The 24941-nt window shown below is 38.7% G+C and overlaps 1 protein-coding gene across 4 annotated transcripts in view; it reads right to left on the bottom strand.

The window, feature by feature from the left end:
* Nucleotides 1-1191: 1191 nt before the first annotated feature.
* The window catches only part of L3MBTL3 (L3MBTL histone methyl-lysine binding protein 3), an 81443-nt gene continuing 57693 nt past the window's right edge, over nucleotides 1192-24941 (bottom strand). For all 4 annotated transcript variants that reach the window (XM_063329619.1, XM_063329620.1, XM_063329618.1 and 1 more), the window contains exons 16-22: nucleotides 23818-23920; nucleotides 15721-15867; nucleotides 14187-14351; nucleotides 11199-11290; nucleotides 6771-6934; nucleotides 5672-5734; nucleotides 1192-3328 (exon numbers count right to left, since the gene is read on the bottom strand). In XM_063329619.1, coding sequence (XP_063185689.1) covers nucleotides 3185-3328; nucleotides 5672-5734; nucleotides 6771-6934; nucleotides 11199-11290; nucleotides 14187-14351; nucleotides 15721-15867; nucleotides 23818-23920 — 878 coding nt within the window. In that variant the 3' untranslated portion in view covers nucleotides 1192-3184. The remainder of the gene's footprint in view (nucleotides 3329-5671; nucleotides 5735-6770; nucleotides 6935-11198; nucleotides 11291-14186; nucleotides 14352-15720; nucleotides 15868-23817; nucleotides 23921-24941) is intronic.

The following is a 24941-nucleotide window of genomic DNA, read 5'->3' on the forward strand; positions in this document are numbered from 1 at the left end:
ACATTAATCCTGAACTTGCTAAATCAGGCTTCTGAGATGAGCTCTCCAAGTAGGAAGAATGACTTACCTGGGATGCTGCCATGTGGGTTTGTAACCACAGCTTTGGCGTCGGGGAGAGAATGCCTCATTTTCTTTCTGAATTTTTTCCCCAGAGCAAATCGTCCTTCTCCACGTGGTGACTCTCCTATCTGTCCACACACAGCAGAGGCCTCTCTTCTCTTCTTCCACAGCCTCCTCCTCTCCCTAACACGCTCCTCTTAACTCCTGCATGTCTGGAAATCCCCGGAGTTACTGCCTCACAGTGCACAGCTTTGGACGAGCACCTAGTGAGGGACAGTAGCAGCAGCCAGCAAACATGACCCATTGCATTAATTAGAAATTAAAATGGCTTGTTATTAAAACACTGCATTCTACTAAAGAGCTCGGTCTCCCACCAGTTCTAAAAACGCCGGTGTAGGCAAAGCAGCGTTTGTGGTCACGACGATTCTTTCAACACTCAAACACACAGCTTTGAAGACCACAGAATTTTTGTTAAAGCCTGACTGCGCAGGGGTAACTCCAATGCAGAGGTTACAGCAGGAGACTCTGCAGGAGGAGGGGAAATTGCTGCATTTAATGGCCAGACTCTCCCACTACAGTCTTAGGATTTTTCATGTGACTCCCATGGCAATCAGGGGACAACCTTTACCTGTGTGACAGCTGGGCTACCTACAACACAACATACAAAACAATACCAACTGCCATTTTAAAGATTCAGTAGCTCTCCTGAGTGTTTTCAGCTGCTGAGTGAATTTGTTGGGTGTAGTTTTTGTAACAGAGGTGGCTACACCCTTATCACATGAGATACAAAAGGAAGGATTATGCGCATTCTCACTGTTCTAAGTGATAGCTGTATGAATAAAAAGTTGGGGTTTGTATCATTTAAGTGAGGTTTATTCTACATCTATTAAACAGTATTAATTCAAACCCACTTCTTAAACCACACAGTACTTGTGTAAATAGGTATATAAAAATTCAGGGAGCTGCTAACATCCCCAAGTAATCTCTGCTGAGCAGCAAATCTCTTCATTGGTTCTCACTGTAGGCTACAGACCTGGCGCACGAGAGAGACACAGGGTGAGGGAAAATAAAACTACATGGGAGGACAGAAGGAAAGAAAACATAAGAATATGGCATTTTACTGATCTGCATGGGCAACTTCAGCTGCTACCAGTGACAAAATCTGGGTCCATAAATGGGATTCTGATTGTGACAGCCTTAGAAGTAAGTGTTTAGGGAGAGGGCAGACGGCTGTAGCCAAGTTGCTCTTTTAAACTCATGGCCACATTGAGCTACGGTGAGGAATTAACTTCACACCACCCTTGGGAACAGACGGGTTCATCTGAGAATCCTGGGCACACACAAATGTAACAGACAGCTCCAGTTCAGGTTTTATTTGTATTGTAGTACAGTAAGAGTGCAATTTGAATGTACAAATATTGAACAAATTGTAAAAATATTATTTATGCAATGCTATGGAACGAAATTAACAGAGCAATGCAACTTACTTCATACTGACCCTGTTTCACCTCGTATTATGGCAGGTACCAGTCACTTATATGATGGGGCACAGAAAAACTCGAAACTTGAAACCTTAAGGAACTTGAAACCTTAAGGAACTCCAGCCAAAGAACAGCCTAGCAAAATCTGTGGGAAGATGTAAAATTCTCCCAGCTCTGTGCAATGGAAACACTGTTTGTTCTCAGCTCTAACGGCTGAGCAACTGCCCACTGCAGCACTAAGATGAGGGCTGCCAAAAACCTTGATCCAACTCTCCTGTCTCTTCCTGAAAAAGTAACATTCTGGAATAGTCCTCGGTATACAGGTAACTAGGCTTTCTCCCATTTAAAGTGCATCTGGTTTACATCTTACATATATATACCAAGTGCAACCACTTTCCCTGACAAAATTGTTATAAAAATCCTCCAAGGAAGACTACTGCCTCACCTAAGCACCTGCTGGTGGCATCTGCAGCCTGCTAATGACCCAGTGAAATGCATGCATCTTAGACCTAAGATGTGCCGATGCACCAGATGCGTTTCAGTATCCTTCTCCCCCGTGCTTTACCTTTCCCCCTATGCCTATTCATTTATAAATCAGACTTTCCAACTAGGAAGTAGTGGGTGAAATAATTCTCCCACCGTTGGGAAAACAAACTTCAGTTGAATATGAAGCCAGAGTAGCAGTCCTAGCTTTAGCACATTGTTTTTCTCATACTGGAGACTGCCATGTGCAGACATGAATGAATATATTTTCTTTTTTGCTAATATCCTTACCTCGAAATACATGTGTTTTCCTTCATGTGCTGAAGGAATGTAGCAGGCTCCCGTGTAAAAGCCTGGGACTCTGTTGTGCAGCATAAATGAAAAGTCTTCCATGAAGTCAAACTTTATTTTTCAGTTGCAGCCTTCTCTATACTGATCTTTTGGTAAAATACATTAAAGATGCTGGTGGAAAAACTCACATAACATTTTTGTAACCGTGCAAAAGTAAAAACATTCAGTTATCAAAAAAGCATTATAATTTCAACCCCAACAAGGTTTGTTTTGTTTTGTTACAAGCAAACAGACAGTTTTATAATCTGTAAAGTTATATGCTATAGCATAAAGTGTCACGTATGTAACATTAAGTGTTTCATTTTTGAACTATGGCACAAATACGTATTAGCCGTAACAGTCTCATCTGGCTACCTGTAGCCTAATTTTCGGCTAATCAGTTTTTATTTTGATAGTATGAAGTAAAAGCTTCTGAAAAGTAAAATGGGTACGTGAAGTAGAATTCGAGAATTCTTAGAAAATATTAACATTCCCTTATATAATACAGCATAAATAATTAATGAAGGTTTTCTTGATGTCCAGAGAAAGTTAGGGATCCTAACCATCCATGGAGAATTAGCGCCATTAGTTTGGTAAGTAAGACTAGCTGACTCGGTTGTTACACAGTACCTTCTCAAAAGCTTGAACACTTCCCAGAAGGATTCCGAATGTGTACTGGCTCTAGCAGAATATAAATAGTCCACCAGTGCTGAACGTAAGTTTCTTCCTTTCTGAGAGTCCTTACTCAACAGTTCTACCAAGTCTTTGTGCTTTGAATAAAACATGAGCTCCAGTGGAGAAAGCTGGCTCGTACACATTTTCCATTATCTTCAAAGTTCGTTGTGTGAGTTTTTCTCTGCAGCTTTGAACATCAGGATGGAATTAAAGATTTTTAGGGCTGGTCCCAGTTTAATGCTCATTATTTTGACTATGTCTGATTGGGTCATTAGTAGAAATGCTTCTCCATCAATTTGCTGTAAAAGAAATAAACATACAAAGTTATTAATAGGTCTGACAGTGCAGCAGTATAGATGTTTCTGAAAACATGAAAAGAAAATTTCCAGCAATTTCAGACAGTGTGAGGGAATGGCTGAATACAAACACTTCCAAATGCTTTCAGGATAGCTTTGATTTCAACCGTTTAGACAAATCAGCTATTCCAAAAGAACAGGAGGATGATCTTCTTTCTGCTTGAAAACAACCCTGGCTAATTTTTAGCTAACCAGTTCTTATTTTCATACTGACAGTATAAAGTAAGAACTAAGGAAAAGCAAGATGGGTAAATGAAGTAGAACTCAACTGTAGTGCAGCACACTAATACCTTTTAACATCTTAGCTATTCCTTTTATGCACGCCTCCGTAAGAAAGCTTCTGGATTTCACTCCCAACTACAAAACTGGAACCCCCTTAAGGCCACCCCTTTCTGTTTATTAAATAGCAAATTAAAACAAAAAAAACCCAGGGGCCAGGCTACATAAAACTGCCTCTTTGACACAAACGCAACTTTTCAAAACATTGAATATTTTTTTTGCCAGCTTTGTAGTGTTGCTATTTTAATAAATGTTACAAGTGAATATTCTCCTGTAAGCAGATTGACCGCTCTGTCGGCAGGAAGAGCCACGAGGCCCTCACTTCCAAGGGCTTCAATGGGGCCAACACTTCTGGTGTAAACTTCAGGTCACTTGGGTATCTATATTAAGTTTTCAGTGTAACATAAGCAGGATGGCTAGGCCTAAGAGCCATCTGTGGTTAAACTGGGAACACTGCTTAGGCTTAAAGACACCAATTTCAGATAAAAACAGCGTAACTGAGTTTCCACAGGACTAGAAGAGAAGTTTTCTGAATCAGACAGGCTGCAAAGGAAGCCTGCAAGGTACACCCCAGCACTGTAAGTCAAGGAACACTGCGGTGAGACCAGCATCATGCAGCTACCGCAATTACTTTCTACTCATTTCGTGCACAAAGCCAGACGGGGTGGACTCAGAAGTGTACCAACATGGGGTGCCCAACTTTTTTCAGCATCTTAATATAAGCAGGATGAGGGTTCATTTCCACAGCAGAAGTTTGAACTAGCACATTCTACTAGCACATTCTGAAAGACATACTGATGCCAGCCAGTCCACGCCAGTTGGCCTCACTGGGAGAGGTTTAATCTACTCCTCACAGACAAAGCCCGAGAGGCTGAATCCTAAAGAGGGGAAGTATTTTCTTACACCTCTGAGAATGAACGTGTTTAAGATTCATCCATCTCTGTGACACTTCCCACCTGCTGACTTGATCAGCAATACACCAGCTTTTATTGATCTTAAATTCATTGCTAAGACGCCGTAAGTGACATACAGGATGATCTAGGCCTGCATACCTGCTGCAACTGTAAAATGCCTAACACCTAAGCAAGTGCAAAATGCCCAAAGATGCAGCCTGTCAGTCCTTTGATATGCAACCACACATTACAATATACAGCACAGCCTGAAAACTTTTGTAATTATTCTTCACTTGAAAGGCTGCCTGACTTGGGATATTGCAGTATCAGGCTCTGCCCATTCAGGTGGTCTGGCTGGGATAAGCACCTGAACTATTCACTCTGGTAATTTGTGATCAAACAGCCTTCTTGAAACTAAGCATTAACCAGAGTAACAAACCTCTGAGCGGAAAAGAAAAAGCCAGCCCAGCTTATAAAGGCCTATGGCACCTAAAAGCTCTATCACTTCCTAATGACAACTTTGGCACAAACAATCTTCCCAGATACCTGAAATGCATGCCTGGCGTGCTCACAAAGTGAGTACACATGCTCCTTTGAACCCCATCAGAAGCCTTCAGATCTTTCAATTTTCTGCTCACTCAAATCACTTTCGTAAACTGGCTGTATCAAGAGGAAAAGCATCAAGAGCTACGTGCAATCAGACAAGATGCAAAGAGTTTTAAGAGGTGCTCATCTTGAACCACTGCTCTGCTTTATTTTAGTTATTAATATCCTGCGGAACTTACACATACTTATAAATTTCCTCAAAGCAGATTAAGAGAGAGCAGGAGTAAATCATGAAGTTCCTCCTCTTCTACCATTAGTTTTCAGTAATTTCAGTTGCAGTAACAAAGCTAGAGAAGCACGAGAGATCTGGCTGACACCTAACTAGTTCTATTTTCTTTACTTCCTTCCCACTCCATGACCTGCAAACCAACCTAATCTTCCACACATTTGCATCTGATTTTAAAAATACACTTCATCTTATTGCTTTATCTGTATATTTAATGATGACAAAATTAATCTTTCCACCAAGCTTTATACTCTGAGTCCTTTTGAAATAAAATTCACCCACCTCATCTTTAAACACCTTGCCATGTTCTTCACATCCTGGTAAACTCCGTATAAATTCAGAGACCTGTCACCAAAGTATACAACAGAAGATTTAGTAAGACTGCTGTTTTCTCAAGACAGTCTTAAAGGTTGACAATCATTAAAGTCAAGTTTTTTAGCTATTGTTTTTACAGCCTCATATTAGATGTTCCACCTTCTTCTAGAAGTGCATGGAGTCATGCAGCTGGGTGCTGAGATTCACAAAATAAATCCGTGAACTAAAAGAGCACGTGCCACTCTTGTCCACGGGACATCTAAGAGTGGGATATGGCTACTCCCTCAAAATTACTCAGGTTATGCTATCCATGCAGATCCAGAACCATGAATCTTCTCTTGATTAATCACTTCTCACAAACCAAACTGGTTGCTGCCTTCTTCTTTATTCTTTACACAGAAATTAGCAAATACTTTTTCCAGGTTCATGCTTCTTTTTTCTCTGATTAGAGGAGATCTGACCATCTCAGCTGCAGAAAACTGCCTTAGTCATAGGTACTTCTGAAAGTAAAGCAGGGACTAGACCCTGTCTGTCCAAGCATTATTACATACTTGAACAGTGATGGGGCTATAATCTTGAAATCAGGTGTCATGGCCTGACCGTATCCACACCGTTCCCCTCTGCACTATATTCTCACCCTCCAAAACAGTGTGACACATCCAAACAATGCACCAGTAATAGCTCCTTGGTCTGTGCTGACCCCTAAACCATTCCTCCAAAACATTTGTGTGGGTGCTAGATGTTATTAGTGTAGACGTTGAGCGCATGAGCTGCCATGCATTTAGCACTTTTCTTTCCGCTTTTAACCCCAGTGAATATATATGCATACATATATATTTATCTGTATCTATACCTATCTATACAGATAGGAATAAATACTTACTGCTTCTAGAGCGGGATGGCAGCTGAACGGGCGTTTTGGGGATCTGTAACATTACGTCTGGCTGACTCTAATCCTCTGAGTACTAATGCATTACTATTAATTCATGGGCTTAAGTTAAAGCTCTGAATCAACCAAGACTTCACAGGCAGTGTCAGTGAGACAGAAGATACACGGGAAACCTACCTCATCTGTACTCCACTTAGAAACTTTACTGGCTGGGATCCCAGCTACACTTGGAAGGAGCTTGCTCTGCTGTTCCCAGCGCAAGGGTAGGCCAGGGATTTGTAACTTGGAAGACACAATAACTGGTTGAGAAAGAAGCCTCTGCGTGTTGGGTTCTTCAACATCTTCAACAACAAGAAGCAACAAACACGCGTTAAATCCCTCAGTCAGTGATAAGCATCAGTCACAGTAAAAGCACGCTCATTTCTATTGATGTATATGGGCCTCCATACACAAGCTGTACAGTTTTGCTTAACACCAGAATTAGAGGAGGATCATGACTGTTCTTCCACGAGTATGACTGTGATTATACTGGCTCTATATAAATGTAACTACTCTTACACGGAAAAAGTCTCTTCCAACACAACACAATTCTATGCCAACATAACTGCTGGCACACCACACTATAGGTCAAATAATTTTAAATATTTTGCTACAATAAATCCCGCCCACCTTTAATAGTTTTACAGTAGTACAAGAACTAATTTAATTCCAGGGCTGAGCTGTTTTAACTTCATCAAAAGCAGCACTGCACTGCTACAAAATTCCAAGTGAATCAGTTGTACAGTTCCAGCCCACACAACATTTATGCCTCATCCATGACAAAATGTTTTTCAGTTCTTCTGAGGAAAAACCACAAATGTCTGCAAATTCCCTGGTCTTACTTTAATTGAATGTTTTGTTTGGAAAATAACATTTAACTCCTCCGTGCTGCTATGGGTTTTTTTACAAGGTCATTTGCCTTTTTATCTCCCTTATCCATAATGGAAGGAATGAGCTCCCATCCCACCAGCCTCAAAGGTGATGTACCGGTGGGAGGGTGGCTTCAGCCACATGCTGCTGTGGCTGCTGCTGTCTGCAGAGCAGCAGCAGTTGCAGATGTGTGTAGGAGGGAAGAGCGAAGAGGCATGCCGCGAATGATGTCAAACTGCGTAAGACATTCACGTTCATTTAGATCCATTGCAAATGCAAAAGCAACACGCCTGTTATGAACCCAGGCCTGAATGCTTCACAATTGCCAAGTAAAACTGTAGAAAAACTTCTGGAATTCAATTCTGAATGAAAGAGCCAACAAAGAACCTATGCCTAACATTCCTCACTAACATGGCTTCATGCAATCACTGACAAATCCTTGTGCTATTTTTGTTTAGATCGCTCACTTCTATTACAGCTCCATTCTATTTCCATTTTTGGGAAGTTGCTATTATTCACAGTTCTTCCTACCCTTACTGTTCTAGTTTTCATACATTTGTGCCCAACAACTAGGGCACAAATTCCTATTATAGATTTTTCTTGCCAGCACAGTGGGACGGTCTAGAATATATAATGTGGCCAGTATAGGATATGATTACATTTGCTTGTGTTGCTTTGCTCCTCCAGCTTAAATTTTTGTTACTTTCAAGACTTATCCTCATTTTATATCAACGTCCATTATTCAGAAGTTCACTCTTAAGCCATTTAGTCAGTATTGTCAGCCCAGTGATTGAATTTTTAAATAGAGTCCTTAATTTTTTTCCTAATATCATACTCTTACTTTTGGAAGTGAGTTCCCTGAATGTCTGTTTACACTTCACTGTTGTTCTTCAAATGTTCCTTAGAGCTTCTACTACTACTAAAAATCTCAGTGAGAAAGAAAAGAGTCTCGTAAGGCAGCAAGCATGCTGAATGTAAAGCCTATTTTACTGAATAATATATTTCTCATTGTTCCTTGGAATCCCTTCCCCAGCCTTATCTCCTGATTTTTTCTTTCTAAAAAAGGTCTCCTAAGAGTTGAAAATCTAAGGATTTAGCTATTTTTTTTGTTTTCCATTCACAAAACATGTAATACATTGATACTATAAAATAAACAGCATACGACAATACTGTGTGCAGAAAATTTCAAGCAAATTGCACTCAATTTTTGCATGTGTTTAAACATATGTATATGTAAGACCATATAGGTACATGCATAGAGAGTAGCAGCAATGACAGCTAAGGCTACCTATCTATCCCATATGTCTCCATTTTCAATAGTTTACAGGTGTGTCAAATCCTAACAGTTCCAGATGAAAAAAAATCTGTGCTGGGCATGGGTCCATGCTGTGTTTTTTTGTAAAACTTCAAGCAAACACAGGTGAGATGGTTATGAATGCAGTTACCAGGAAATAAATTCACTAACGTGACACTGCATAATGCTAAATAGAGCAATAAGCACAGGTACCTGCAGTCACAATTCACTAAAGTCTGCACAACTGCAATTATTTTAGCTTGAGCTTTCCATGACTAGGATAGCAAGAACTCATTGATCCCTTTTCATCCTAAAGATTAAGTATTATGGCACATTTAAGCAACAATGGCACAAAATTACCTGTATAAAAAGGAGGTAAAAAGGATAACTTTGTTAAACAATAACGTAAGACAGTGTTCTAGTTTTATAAGTCTAATTACGCACGACCCTACACAGAAATGCATCCTGTAAGCAGAGCTTGTTAGTGGAACTTTATTGAGATAGTCAATTCTGCCAAACTCAAAATGCTTCACAAAATCAGGTCAGTATTCTTGGAATAAAAAAAGAACGGCAGGCAATTTAAAACGCTTCAAACTATTTGATTTTAAATTTTTCATATTGTGTCATATAATTTAAAGTCAACATCGAAACTGTATGTTTCCATTCTGATGAAACAAAATACTTCAAATGACCAAAACCTCTCTTTCTTTCATCTGCTATGGAGAGATTCTTCTTTTAATGCTTCATTTTCTCCAGAATTCTGAACTACATCATGTTTCAAAACACCGTAACAATCTGGATTTTTTACATCTTTTGCACAGCTCTCGTAATAGAGGGAATCTTTCATACTTCGCATGCTCTTCAGAGTGCCTCTTAGATCTATCTGAAAAGTGCTACAGACAAATGATGTTTTAAGATAAAAGAAATATATCAGAGGTTAATAATTAAAAATTAAACACTACCTTAATTTTATCTTTACACAATGCTCTACTCATCTCAAAGAATTTCCTGGGTTTTACAAGGATGAGCTCACTTAAAAGGTAACAAAGGTAGACCTTAAAAAACTGTATTTACCCAAGTCTCAAGATTTTTGACAAAAGCCTTACAAATTTGTGTTGCACAACAAACTGCTGAAGGAAAAAAACATTTAAGAAACTAAATTATGAAATTAAGACATTTAGCTTCTCACTGAACTTGCATGAGTTAAAAAATTTGTTGCAGCAAAAGCTGTACTGAAACAATGCACTGACTGACTGAGTCCAGTAACTAGCCCAACACACTAAGTTTCACACACGCAAAATAATCATCAAATACAAGACTGTGACATTCTGGATTTGTGCTGTCTTCTGTCTAAACACTGAGGATAGAAATGAACAGCTACCTCAATCTGTCCAACTACATCAGTGAACAGTCAAGAGTTTTGACACAGCAGTACACACAACCACACAGAATCACTGAACCAAACAAAAGCCCATGTTGGAAGGAACCTTTGGAGACCATATGATGCAACCTTCTGTTAAGAGCAGGGCATTAGACTAAGTTATCTAGGGCACTGTCAAGCCAAGTCCCAAATATTTCCAGCAAGAGAGATTCCACCTCTTTTCTGGGAGGCCTATTCCTACTGTTCTCACGGTGAGAAGTTTCTTCCTCACATTCAGACAGAATTTCCCTTGAAGCGACTTGTGTCCATTCCTTTTTTTTCCCCACCACTGTGCATCCTGGAGGAGAGGGGTACCTCCATCTTCTCTATAACTACCTTTTTGTTACTTGAGGACTGTGACTAGATTCTTCCAAACCTTCCCTTCCCAAATTCCTTCAACCTTTCTTCGTATGTCAAGTCCTTCATCTTGGTGGCCCTCCACTGGACTGTCTCCAGTTTTTAAGTGAAGTGAAAATTTTAGCAATCCCTCTGTAACACTCACGAAAAAGAAGGCGCCCGTTCTGCATATGGGCTGCTGGAAACTATCAGACTGCACAACAGATTGAGGTTGGGTTGAGTAAGTCACATAAACTTTGCATTATGCCTGTAACGTGTAAATGCTTTAACTTTCTTTCAATACACTTTTGAAGCAATAATCGAACGTTATACCTTCACAACTCAACTGGTTTAATTACCTATTTTTAAAAGTCAGTGGAAAAATGTTCTTGAAATTAAACTTTTTATACCAGTATTCATTTTGCACTCATCTTTACAACTGCGATAAAGTTCTTGGCAAAGCCTTTGATGATTACAAGATAAAGAAATACAGTGTTAAAAGTGTTGCTGTCAAGAAATTTTTGGACACCAATAGTGAATGTGGAAAATAAGTTGCAAAGCAGTTTCATGAAGAGTTTCAAGGAATATCACATTCCTTTAGTTCTGCAGATTTTAATACGAAACAAATGAAGTACTGCCAATTTACCTTTAACTTCATTTGAAATGAGCAGCTTATTTTCTGTCTCCTCTTCTTCACACTCTTTGTTCTTTATGGAGTCCTTTGTTTGTAGTACTCCACTGAGGAAAATAAGATGTTCATTTTTTATTAATACATCATAAAAATCACTAAGCATGATGACATCTCTTGCTAACAATGCTATTAACACACCAGGATTCCCACACAAATGATGTTGTATCATCATAAAATAAAAAAAGAGAGGATCTAATTTCTGACTTACACAGATGGCATGAGTATTGACATGAATTTTGCAATGAAGGCTCAAGAGTAGTCTACACTAAGATTACGTAAATCACACCAACACACTCAACTTCATAACTGAAACCAGAAAAATATACAAATCCAGGGCAGAAGATGGGAAAAGCGAAGAATACATATATAGCTGCATCTTCTACAAAGCCTCACTGGTTACCCAGGTTATTTTCAGGAGCTGTCTGAAACATCACCTACTCCTTTTTCTCTTCCCAACCTTCATCTCCACCCCACCCCAAATCCTGTACTATACCTGTGCAGCCATTAATGATCCCACTGAAAATATCTGTATTCTTTTGTTACTGTTTTTGCTTTACTTCTTATCCAGCAAAAAGAGCCACTCTTTGCCTGCTGACCGCGGCTGCTCCCTCAGCTTTGCCAGTGCAAACATTTGCAAAGAGGGGATGCCTTCCCCCTCTTGGGAAAAATGGGGCAAGAGAGGTGGAGCAACAGAACTTCTCAAAGGGGGGTGGGTGCATTTGCATCTTAAAGTCAGCCCCTGGGAAGTTGCTTTTTAAACTCTGCCTTCAGAAGGTACTTCCAGCCTGGTTTCTTCCAGAAATGAAGCCTGTATGAACTTGCTGACATTACGTCTATATTTATTTCCTTCTGCTTTAAAGAACATGAGAATACTTTGGCCAGTTCTTGCTAAACCATCACAGATGCAGAGCTCTCAGAGATACTAAGTACATAATGAACATTTTGTAAAATTAGGCACCAGACAGAATGATTTAAAAGTCAAGACTACAAAAAAGCCCACTACATGAACTCATGCTTTACTATCTACCAGAGAAGCAGGCAACAAGAACCCCTTTACAAACGTCCCAAACACAGATAAAAAGCCAACCTAGAGCCACCACCTTGTTAGGCATCAATATTTGCTAACCTCAAAACACAAATACAAAGAGAAACAGACCTGTTTAATTCAATTGTTTACATTTGTACTATTAAATATGATTTATATATTTAATACTATTTAATACATGTAAGCATTTGGGAATAAATCAGCTAGGAGCTGCAGGTTCACTGACATCAAGAGAAATATATTTAACACACTATTAATGGTACAAAATGAACAGAACAAATCAGAAAATCCAGCTTTTGTAGTATGGGAGGACACAAATAATAATGGTATGACAAGCAGTGCCAGTGGAATGCATTCAGCAGGCATGCCTTCTTGTGCCACAAAGGACTTCTCCACAGTATCTTCCTCAGAAATACCACCTGCATTTATTTACTTAAAAATTATTTTCCTAACATCCACAAACACCGAAAACTTCTAAAGTAAGATGCTACAAAAGTAGTGCAATTAATTCCAAAGCCAAAGTAAATGAATACTGTAATTCAGCACAAAGGAGATCACCAAAACCTGTGAGGAAACATGGATCTTCCTGTTTTCTTGAGGACAATTTTCATTAGCAACATACAGCCATAAATATTATCTCACTAGTTAAATACAAGTTAGTATAATGAATTGAAGGTTTTGTGGAAGGGGTTGCAAGATAAATTGACTTTTCTTTAAAGAGGTAGTACCATTTGACTCCCGAGCATGACTATTCAGACTATTCACCTTCCTTAATTGTAAATATTTCCAGAATGGAAATCCTCTTACAGTGAATTTTTTTTGCTACTCTGAAGATAGTGTAAAGATGCTGCAGGCACCTCAGGAACATTCCAGAGGGACAGACTGCAGTTTTTACACACATATTTTTGCAAACCAAATTTTTCTAGTATAGTTGTTTGTATTCACAGATACCTCTTGCTGGTTAAAAAAATAAAAAAAAAAAAAAAGAAAAGGAGTACATGGAACCGGAAATTAGTTAAGCACCACTTAGATTTAACACAACAAAATAAATCTCATGTTTGGCTTCATATTTGCTTGGTTCCTCAATCAAGTACTTCTATGAAACAGAAGATTACCTGCAATATGAAGGTATACAAAACTGTACTGAAGTCAAACACAATTAAATCCACACTATGAGCTCAGCAGCTAAAGAGCACACAAGTATACATATCTATGTCTTCAATTATGCATGTGTACTTTGAATACACATCTAAAAAGATCCACTGGGTATTGCAATAACCAGATGCTCAATATTTTATAAGTCTAGCAGTTCACATGTACCTAATGTTGCGAACACTATTTTTCATGCCTTTTTCAAAGGAAGTTTATTCAACTAAAAGTCCTCTCTGACTATGCTGGATACATAAAGAATGTGGAAAGATAGATGATAAAATGCAGACAGTGATCAGTGTATTCACACAGTTCAAACACAAACTGAAAAGCCTCTGGCTAGTTCAAAGCTGGCACAAGGCTGTTATGGTCTGAATGGAAACGACTCAATACAGTGAACAGATAGCACATGTATCTGTTATTTTAGGTCTTCATAAAGATAATATTCATACATATACAGTAAAATATTTGTACACAGAGGCAGGGAAGAAGGATCTCAACTTCCAATAATTTCTCTGTCTTGTAGTATTTTTCCTCTCCTCTCTGACACGCATTTCTTATTTCTAAAATACATTGTGACACTCCCTTCCCCCCTATTTCTAATATAAAGACAGCTGAAGAACTTCCACATCCTTCTCCACTGCTTCCAAGAGTTCCATGGACAAATCACTGTACTGCACTGCCGGTAAACTGCATTTTAAACTGATCATCTCCAAACAAGTCATACATTGAAAGGAACTGATAGTTACCCAGGTGCCTTCTTTTCTTTCGTATCACATAACAGGGGCTTCTTGCAAGGAGATTTACTTTCTGCATCTTCCTCTTTAGCTGCTTCTGGTACAGTTTTCCCAGATGATCGATTGTGAGATGAAGATTTCATACCTACATGACCAGGGCTGGGGCATTTTCTGTCACTGTTTAAAACAAATTAACAAAATGTTTAAAACCAAGAGCACCTGAGTTGTTGCTTAACTTATTTTCTCTATGGGTAAAGAATCATCAGTGTAATTGAAGAAATACAAGGTTTTTTTGTGTTTTAAGAAGTTACTTGCCACCAACAAAATTGTATACCTAGGATTTTCAGAAGTCTCCTTCTCGTGAAATCAAAGGTAAAACGTTTTGGCAATTTAACAGGAATAGAATTTGCCTACTGTTATTTTTGATAATAAGCTACCCACTTCAAATATTTGTAACACCAGAAAACTATGAGGTATAATTTTCCTCCTACCCCTTCTCTCCCTTCCATGATATACCGCTAAACAATCAGGACCCATTCAAAATGTTATGCGGTCTCTTAATTGGGACAATGAAAAAAGTAGCACTTGACACTGTCCCTGCCACAAAAAACACTGCTCAAACTGTTACCGGCTTCACTGGGACGCTACCCAGGTACCTCTCAAAGGGTAACTAAGTCACTTCAGATTTCTAGAACCCTACACTTATAAGAACAGTCGAACCAGGCAGCGCTCTTTGACAGCTGAATACTTTGGTTTTTAAAGTATGAAGCTGAAACTGTCCCTGAGAATGTCATTTAAAATACCATCTATTGAAAATATGTGGTCATTACAGCGGGAAATGGAAATCTTCTCTACGAACATTCACATTTTCACATTTACTTTAATGTAGCCCTTGAAAAGAATGGGAAGCCTCTCTTCTTTTCCTTTCCTTCTTAAAATCTCTATGTACCCCCACAGTCCAAAATATGCACAGGAGTCAGTGTCCACAATTTCTGATAGATAATCATCATCCTGGTACCACATCCCTTTTCTTTTTTTCCCAATGGCTCCTGCTAGAAGTTTCAGCTACAGATTTCAGAATCGTTCTTGCAAAACTCACCCCCAGTAATTTGATTCCCCACTCCCACAATAACAACAGAATTGATAGTGGCTATTCTTGAAAGAGCAACACTAATTTACAGTCACGTCAATAAGGCCACCCCAGCAAACAAAAGAAACACAAATAAATAACTTTCTTAAGTGAAACCAACTGGCAAACAATCAATTTTAAATTCCAATTAACCACTTAGTAGTCTAGATAGTTACACTGAAGATGAAACCGAACTCCTGTTAAATCACACATAGTAAAATCAGTATCAGTCTTTGACAGCCCAGTGACCTTTTCGATAAGCACTGATGAAACCACTTCTTCGCTGTAAATGAAAACGTAGATTAACAGGCAAGCCTTTCTGAAACCATCCGGCCATTACACAGCTACAAATCATGTTGCAGAACACTGAAATAAAGTACTGCTGTTAGTCACGGACGTTGCTTCAATTGTAATTACTTGATTACAGGAGAGGTGGATCTTTCACTTGATTCTACTTTTCGGTTTCTGGGGACAGGACTGGCCGCAGGCATCTCCCCACTCAACCGGTCAGGTAAGAGGCTTTCTTTGTTCAAGTTCATCTCTGAGTACGGGCAGCTGACCGCGCTAGAAGTTGAAGAAGAGAAATGCCTCCTTATTCTCAGACACTTACTGACTTCATTCAGTTCAAATGAAAAGACATCAGAGACCAGTTTTCTAGAAGCAGATGCAATCAATTAATATCAAGATTAGAAAAAAAAAATGCAGTAAGTAGTCGTACTTTAAAATGTTAGTAAGTCCACTGATTAAAAACCTCAACCTGAATGTTTTTCCCATTTCCTTTTGGCAGCAACTTACGTAACACAAATTGTATTACTTTATATTAAAGCATACATTCTTGAAAATTGCTTGACGAATGTTTAGCCTGCTTTCTCATGCCTTTAATAGTATTTTATACATAATATACAGGATGCCTCTGACCATACTCACCTCTCTCCAAACAAAATCATATTCCCATGGTTATTCCTACTATGTAATATCCACACAGATGCTGCATTGCAAGGCCACAGTATGAGGAATGGCGCACATCCTCCGACTGCAGCAAATGCCATTTTGTGATACAGGCTTGTGATGTACTTTTCCTATCATTCAGTGCTCCCTATTTCACCTCACTCCAGCTAGAGACAGAATTTGACACCGTGCTTTGACAATGACTTGTAAATATGACTCTAACAAACATGAAAGTCATACCTCCCACAAAAGGTAGGAAAGGGAAGAACAGCAACAGAAAACACACCAGGCTGAACTAGGATTTTGTCTTTAGAAGAATGCAATGCAAAGTTCAACTGATTAGTCAGGCTACATACTCACACTTCACAGATAATATCCCAAATTATGAAAGGTGTATATATATGCCACAACAGTGAATAACAACATGCTCAGTCTTCAAATCTCTATGTAAGATACAGGAGAGGCTGTACTAAACGTAATGCTCTATTTGTGGTTCATAAGCCATGATACTAACTATGATCTAAAACTACATCTTCCTACTTACCTGCATTATTACAAGGACCTCTACAATGGTAAAATGTAAAAACCCCATGTCCTGGGACTTCGTTTATTCTTTTCAAGAATGTAACTATCTGCCTTTCCATAAACCACTGCAATGTTGTACTTGTTTCACTGATTGTTACATGCATGATTTCCAAACAGAACTGTCTAATATAAACAAGTCTACCTTGCCAGCAGTACGCCCTGCCACCTCCAAATTCCAAAAACCAAACAGAAAAACAACAGATTTGATTATCATGTTCGTTTTACAAAGTACAGAATAAAAAAAAAGACTTCTATTCAAAATGTGCCATACATTCTCCTTTGCCTTTACCGATGAAGCTCTGGATTCACAGTGTGTATGAATCAACTTCTATCACGAGATTGGACCACTATTAGTAATCTAATTTTGGTCTGACCAACATAAACAAAAAGTTGGTGGAAATTTACATTTCTCTCAGCAGTAGCATAAAAGGAGAAAATCCCTTAAGGCCACACAGGCCAAGTCAGTCACTCCTTGCTGGGGTTATCGACACAGAAGTCCAAGGGCATGCCTGACTTTATCAGTTGGTTCATTTGAAAACAAGCCAGTATCAACGTCTTCTCTTTTTTTAATCCTTGTATAGCTGTGCTGAACTTGAATTATGGAGGAAAAATGCGATTTCTGCTTTTCTAATCAAGATGAGACCCCTGCTTAAGGCCATTCCAAACAGATGGTGTTCCACAACAGCCTGTACAGTGTTTTCAAGGGACAGACAGCCATCCTTCCCCACAGGGTCTACACAGAACAGTTACCTTTGCTGCCCTCTGAGGAACTGGGTGGTAGTCCCAGGCACTGAAGTTTTTTGCCATGAGAACCCTCATACCAGAAGTTTACATTGCAGAACAAGATACAGCCAAATGGGTGGCTGGACTCTAAAGCACTACACTTGAAATAGGGTATTTTTTTGTTAATGAAAGTGTTTTAAAGATACGGGACAGAATACACAAAGAAAAATTTAACTTGGAGCATTTAAGTTTTATTTCTAATTTCTCTTAAGCAGCATTTGGCATTTTATTTTAGATATATTTATATACCTCTACTTACATTTATTTTTCAACCTACTGGTTTTGTCTGTCTTAGGACTAGTCTCTGCCAGATGTCTTAAAAGAACAAAAAAACATGAACTGAAAGATGGGGAAGAAAAGAGGAATGCTAGGAAAGAGGAGAAGTTGTTTTATATTCTCAAGTCTTTATATTGCTGCATCTATCACAATGATGTCTTTTTTTCCCCTTTCAAATGAACTAGAAGATGAAAGATACAGGCTTCTATTCAGAAAAAGGTTTTAAGGAGCCAATGCTAGTGGGATTTAAGTTCTTGCTGTGACAAACTCATACCACTGTGATGAAATACAGTTATCAGAAACTTAGGAATATATTGGTTAATCTCAGTTCTGCCATCGCTGTAAGGCAAAGAATGTAATCTTCTTTTGGCTTCCTATGGTCACAGCGGTGTTTTGAGGCTTAGTGTTTTTAAGCAGTTAAGAGAGTTGTCTCAAGGAAACACTAAACACCACCAATGTGGTATCTACCTTCAGTTGTGTGCTATTAAACAAGCCTTACCCTGCAATGAAATCTGACAATACAACTTCATCTTCAGCAGGTCGTCCGTTTACCAACACCATTAATATGTTTCAAATTAAAAAATCAAGAAAAAGCCTCAAAATTCAGTCCTTCATTAGAACTTGCCTGTTTATATACTGCCTTTTCCTTTAGTATTTTCTGGAAAAAGAGAAGTTGAATGACAATTTCCGTCAACAATAGTTGTAATATTAACGATGCTTTAGAACACTGGATTCAGATGAGGTTTTCTTTTTAATTAATCATTCAAGTTGCTGTATCATTTTTTAAAAACTCCTCGATAGTCCTTTGATGTTACTGTTACTTGGGGCAACAAAGAACCCTCATGGTTTCTACTGTTGGCTTTGTTTCAACAAAACACAGCATGAATGAACCTGTGTACGAGTTACATGGCTTCGGATCAATCAGTAAATCCTCCTAGGTATCAGTGCCTCCAGCTTTCAGTTCAGTTTAACTTGTCTACTACAAAGAAGAAAAAATTAATCTTGTTATTCCTACATAATAGAAGTATTTGGTTTATGCAGGACTGTTAGTTTTAGAGACAACTCATCTCAAGGGCTCAGAAGTCTTGATGTTTATGTTATTTAGTATTAAATTAGGATTTTTAACTCTTCTGTCAACTTAAACCTGGATTTCTGCTCCAGCTTGCAGTTTGCCTCAGCACGCAGCAGAGGTTTGGAAGCTAGTTTCCAAAATGGCTAGATGTCCTTGACTTGGGGGTACCAAGGTCTGCCAGGGGCACAGTGAGCATAGCAAGTGGAAGCAGCAGCAGGTACCCAATTTGAAACTTCTACTACACATCTGACAGGGCTGTATACCCTCCAGCGCTGCTTCAGCTTTGAAACCAGTCCTACACAAAGATATTCAATTATCATCTGAGCTGCTTCAGTAGGCTCAACCCATGTTTCAGCAAACAAATATTCACATTAACATCACCTGACCCCCCTCCGCCACTGCACAAGAGAGTAATCAGCCACCTCTAAATGCTGAAGGATCAAGATGCACAGCAATCAGCTATCTGCTGTACAGTTTGCATCCTACTGAAATGGCAGCAGAATGGCTGACAATACATATGTCCATAACGCAGTTTTCTGAGAAAAGGGAGTCAGTGTTCCCAGAGTCCTGCACAGGCTGCATAAAAACTGAGCACTAAAATAAACTTCTGGTTTTTATCAAATCAGGAAAGATCAATAAAGGAAAAACCCAATGCAACGGTTACTACTTCTTGTATACCATTCTGAAGAATTCCAGGGATCACAGGCCTGGAATTTTCAAATCAGCACAGGTTGTACATAATCAGCCCTTTCCAGAAGTGTCCGATGGAGCAAAAGTATCAAGGCAGCATATCTCATTTGTGGTCATTTTGCAACTGCTCTTCTATCACTCCCACAATCTATCTCTAGGTAGGATTACACACATGTCGTTTTTCTCTAAAGTTAAAGGAAGGTAGGATAAACTGGGCTACTGATGTGTGGGCATGGACCTTAGTCTTCTCCAGACATCTGGAGATGCTCCCATCTTGTAGTAGTACGCAAAGTTTCTGAAACACAGGGTCCAAACGGATTACTCAGCATCAGTTACACCTAACATCCGAAAGGAACATAAACCAGGATTCTCTATTAACCTGAAGAAGGAGACTGAGGTGGTACTCTGTTTGGTAAAAGAAAGTTAATATTGCAGTATTTTTTAAATATAGATTATTAGTCTTTAAGACTGCTTTTGCAAACCTGCGTGAAACCACAGACAACTCTCCTGGTTTAGCTGTACTGGTTGGAAATGTTCCCAACCCCGGCTCCTCATTGCCTTTCAGGTGCAGTTTACTGCCAAGCACTGCCGCGGGATGAGGCTGTATGGCAGCTCCAGAAAAATTCACCCGGATTTACCTGAACTATCTTCCTTAATGGGTTAAACAAACAGACTGGACTAGCTGATGGCTTAGACTTCATCTAGAGCAGCCCACGTCCATCTGCCGGTAGTGATACATGACTAGTAAGAAACATCCAGCAAAAAGGTCCTGACAACATGCGAGGGATGTTATTTTCTGCTGGACTTCTGTTAAGTCATGTCTTTACTTCAGCTGACTATAAAAACATTTTTAACCAGTTTGGGAACAAGCGATACAAATGTTCTCTTTCCCAATTTACAACACATGTTTATCATCAAAGCATTCTTTCTTAGGAGAAAGCTGCTTCAACAGTCTGAACCTGACTCACGTAGCTTATAACGGATTTGGTGGGGGCCAATGGCCTTACATAAAAGATAAAACAAAACTTGAAACTGGCATCAAAATCAGACCAGAATTACTTCAGCAGACACTGAGTAAATAGGTGTGACATCCTGCTGAGGTGAGGTTTTCCCGCGTTTCTGCGCTGTGGTTCTCTTACAACACAGTCTCCACCACAGCACATCCAGTTCCCTTCAGCTTACACATAATGCACGTAAAATTTCTGGTCAAAATCTTTATTCATGGAGAGTTGACCCAAAATGCTAACGACCTGCTTACAACCGACCGCTCCGCATTGCTGATTGTCGTTCGCTTTAGCGGCCAGCCCAGCCCGAACCACGACAGATTTGAAAATTATTGCACGCATTCAACATCAGAGAGCATACAATTCACAATCATAAATATGCAGGTGATCTGCAATATGCTACCAACCTGCACATCAGTCTCAGTTTCAACTGCGCAGCACAAAACCCCAGATCAACTGGTGATAGGAACCAAGTCCTTATTAACATCACCTTTTCCAAAAAGTAAATGATTTAACCCCACTACATAATTAATCACTGAAGCTTTCATCTGGTTCCTAAGGAACAAGCTCTCAAAATTATTTCAAAACTACTTAGCATTTTAAATTATCATCTTTTCTGCACACAGGCATTTATGCTGTAGATAGACATTGCACCTCATCATGAAAAAAAAAGATAAGCACGGTTAAATACATTTCAAGGTTGCCAAGATAAAAGAGCCAAGGGACTGCTACCTGACGTGGATAATTATACCAATTTCAAAATGTCTTTGTTAATTCAGGAAAAATGTGATGGTACAATGTCAGAATTTTTGGGGTGACCTGGATCCTCAAGTCTGTAGACTCCAGATAAACAAAAGATCTCATTATTTTCCTCAGAAATGCTCAAGAAAAAAAACCCACAGTATCGGCACAGAGGGCAAACCAATATAGTGAGTGAATAAGATACTTAACGATGTTAATTTATTTGCTACGAGACAGCAAATACCTGTCTTATGATCAACAAAATCTCTCTGGTTGTATTTTTACCCCATAGAACTATCAGTTAATGTGCAAATAATAGGATTGCTAAGACTGTAGTAAAAATAAAACACAAGAGATTGCCATGAGTTTATTTCTTTTCTTAATGTTCAGGATGAGTAAGTATAACAACTTTAAATACCATGGAAAAATCTAGTTATAAAAGCAAAGGCTACATGAACTAACAAGACATATAGCTCTTACTCATCCCTTCCCGGTGAAACATTAGAAGTTTTAGTGCCAATGTTTATTTAGAGGGATCATAAATTAAAAGCTTTTCTGACACGTTCACTTCTGGTTTCTTTTCTTTTTTTTTTTTCTTTTTTTTTTTTTTAAAAAGATTCTGCCTTGGGCTAAGAATGGGTATGTTCACCTGGATCTAAGTAATTGAGACAGCACATAGTAAAGGAAGATAATATTCGGAATTGGAACTTACTGCCTTACAGATCAGGTACATTAATAAATCATATAAGACTCAGTCTACTAGAATACGAAATGAAATGGATTTCAGCTAAGCAGACAGGAAGCTTTTTAGGCAAGTCTAGTTTACTTCACATTTGCAGTGTGAAGAACGCAGTAGGTTACCATATGCTAACTGAAGGATGGTAACCTCATAAGTACTAATTTGACTGTCTAAGGGGTTATCCTGCTGATTGAGTGCAACAAAGGTTCTCAAAAGGGAAGGCAGAAAAACTGAAAAAGGCTAACCAAAGAAAAAGAACATGGACAGAAAGAGACAGAAGGAAAAGGGTGAGAATAATCTGACAGACAGCAACGCGGCATACTGTGGCATGACACCACCACCACAGTTCATACTGCAACAGCTTTTGTCACTGGAGCTAACCTAGCCACATCCCTTCCTGGAGATAAAGCTTGCACTAGCATCAGGAGTTCTTCTGGCTCCGAATAATGCAAACACAATGCCCCTGCTGTAGATAGGAAAGAAGCAAAAGATGCAGATCTTGCAGCAAAAGATGACTTTTGCACACTAAACATGTAACAACACAGTGAGTTTTGCTGGCAGGTATTTTTGTTAGGGATCAGTCAGGACTTCAACCTGTCGATATGCCATCAAAACCTTGTAGCATAATTCTAGTCAACAGGACATAATTCTCTTACCAAAATCATGAAAAGATTGCAGAGCTAACTCTTGGACCACAATAGTTTAATAATATACTTAAAAAATATTAATAGACAAATACCAAAGAGCAATCCTCTAACCATATGGAGAGCAGAAAGCACAAAGTGATATGACATTTGAGAATTTTATGATTGTGTAATGGCAAAATGCCAAGAAAACTTCTGGAAGCTCTGATTTGAAAAAAGGTAATAGGGTGATACTTATAATACTTAATTCTCAGCTTAACATGTCACATGAACTGTATAACCCTTACAGAAATATTCAGGATTCACCTCATATTGTAACTATTTTTAAAATAATAGAATTTTGACTTAGTAAATGTTTCCCATTTACTCTGTCATTGTCTCTCTGCCCCCTCATTCCATTCTCCCATGCTACTGCTCTCCCTATGTCAACTCTGCTCCAGGAGAGCCTGGGATGTCCACATTTCTGTATTATATTTCAGAAGATATTCAACAAAAGCATCTTTAGAAATACTAGGTACAAACTAACAGCAAGTTGTTCGGGCTGTCATTTGGGAATACATTAACCGGAATTTCCTTTTTAGCCTTTTTCCAAGCCAACAAGCAAATCCTCATCCCTACCAATCAAGCAGAACAAAAACATCCAAGCGATAATAAAATTAGTGGCGTCATATTTCAAAAGGCTCAAAAGTTATTGCTTTATACATAACTGTCTGTTACGTTTTGCAATCTGAACAGCAAGCTGAGGAATCCTCTTAGGAACAAAATACAGAGTAGCTGAATCTATCAATTCTGACAAAAAATGATGTTCAACAAATCTTATGTCGGCACACCCTGGTGAAATGAAGTTACAGATTGCTAATGTTTATTTCAGCATGCTCACCATGGCAACTGAAATCATTGCATATTTAGGTTTACAAGATTTCATATTTTTTTCCAATCTTAGACCTGTTTTGTTGTGAACAACAATTAAAAAACCCCATGTACATACATCACTCAACTGAAAGAATAAAATTACAGCTTCATAGCACATACCTATGATGGCCGATATGTCTCGCTCTTTTAATGTGCCCAACTCCCTTACATCCTGCTGTGGGACACCCTCCATGCTCTAAAGCTTCCACCAATTCCAAGGGACCTGTATGTCAGGGGAAATTACATTTGAGATTATAAAAAAGCATCTAATCTTTAAAAGTAACATAAATATGCAGGAATACCAGAGTATCATAGTAAACATGAAGAAGAAATAAGTAAACAAAACCTAATTTTAACGTACTTTAAAAATGCATTCTACAAAAACATGACGGAGATTCAAACAATCTAATCCACTGGAGAAATAACTTTATTCTGTATGAGTAAACCTCTACATGAGACCTACATCTACATAAAGAATGCAAATCTTGGAGGAAGTGTATGACTTCAAATTTCTCTCCTGTTAACTACATGTAGTTGGAACCCAGTTGCTTTGCAAGAGCACAGACAAAGTAAGTTACCCTGCTGTTCCTGAAGACAGGGATCTGTTCGTAATGGGTACTGACCGTCTTCATTTTTAGCTCAAGTTTTCCAGTGAATAAGAGGTGAAAACAAAAGCTGAAAACACTTCTAAAAAGAACAAGCCATCAGGAGATTTTTGGCATTTTTACTTGTCTGAATTTGTGTGTCTATCTGATTTTCAGCAACCTGTAACAATAACATCTGCAGAGACATTAAAGCATGTCGCTGTCAAAACTAGCTCTGACACTCAAACAAACATAGTATATAAGCCATAGTTTCACAGCAAGTGAAAGTGAGACAGACCTACTCCAGTATATGAAACTGAGAATACCTCCTGCACATCTGCAAACATACACTGTCTCTCTAGTACTGGTTTTACTTGAAAAGGACATGAACTTGTATCTCCCCCTACAGATAATGATACTGACATAAAAAGGTCTATTTAAATAAATTTTTCCAGATGAAAGACAGATTCTTGCTCACAGATGCATAGCGACAGACAGAGAATTATTATGTATAATTAGGACAGCACTTTCTAACAAATGTTCCACCTATGCTAAAATTACAACACTATGACTACACTGAAGCCCAAAGACTTCTATAGGCTTTAAAATGGTGCAATGGATGAGAGAACAGAGATGTTTATCGTGTCCGCCTTTATGAAA

The sequence above is a fragment of the Chroicocephalus ridibundus genome, chromosome 3 (genome assembly GCF_963924245.1).
Source record: "Chroicocephalus ridibundus chromosome 3, bChrRid1.1, whole genome shotgun sequence".
In the NCBI taxonomy this organism is placed as follows: Eukaryota; Metazoa; Chordata; class Aves; order Charadriiformes; family Laridae; genus Chroicocephalus; species Chroicocephalus ridibundus.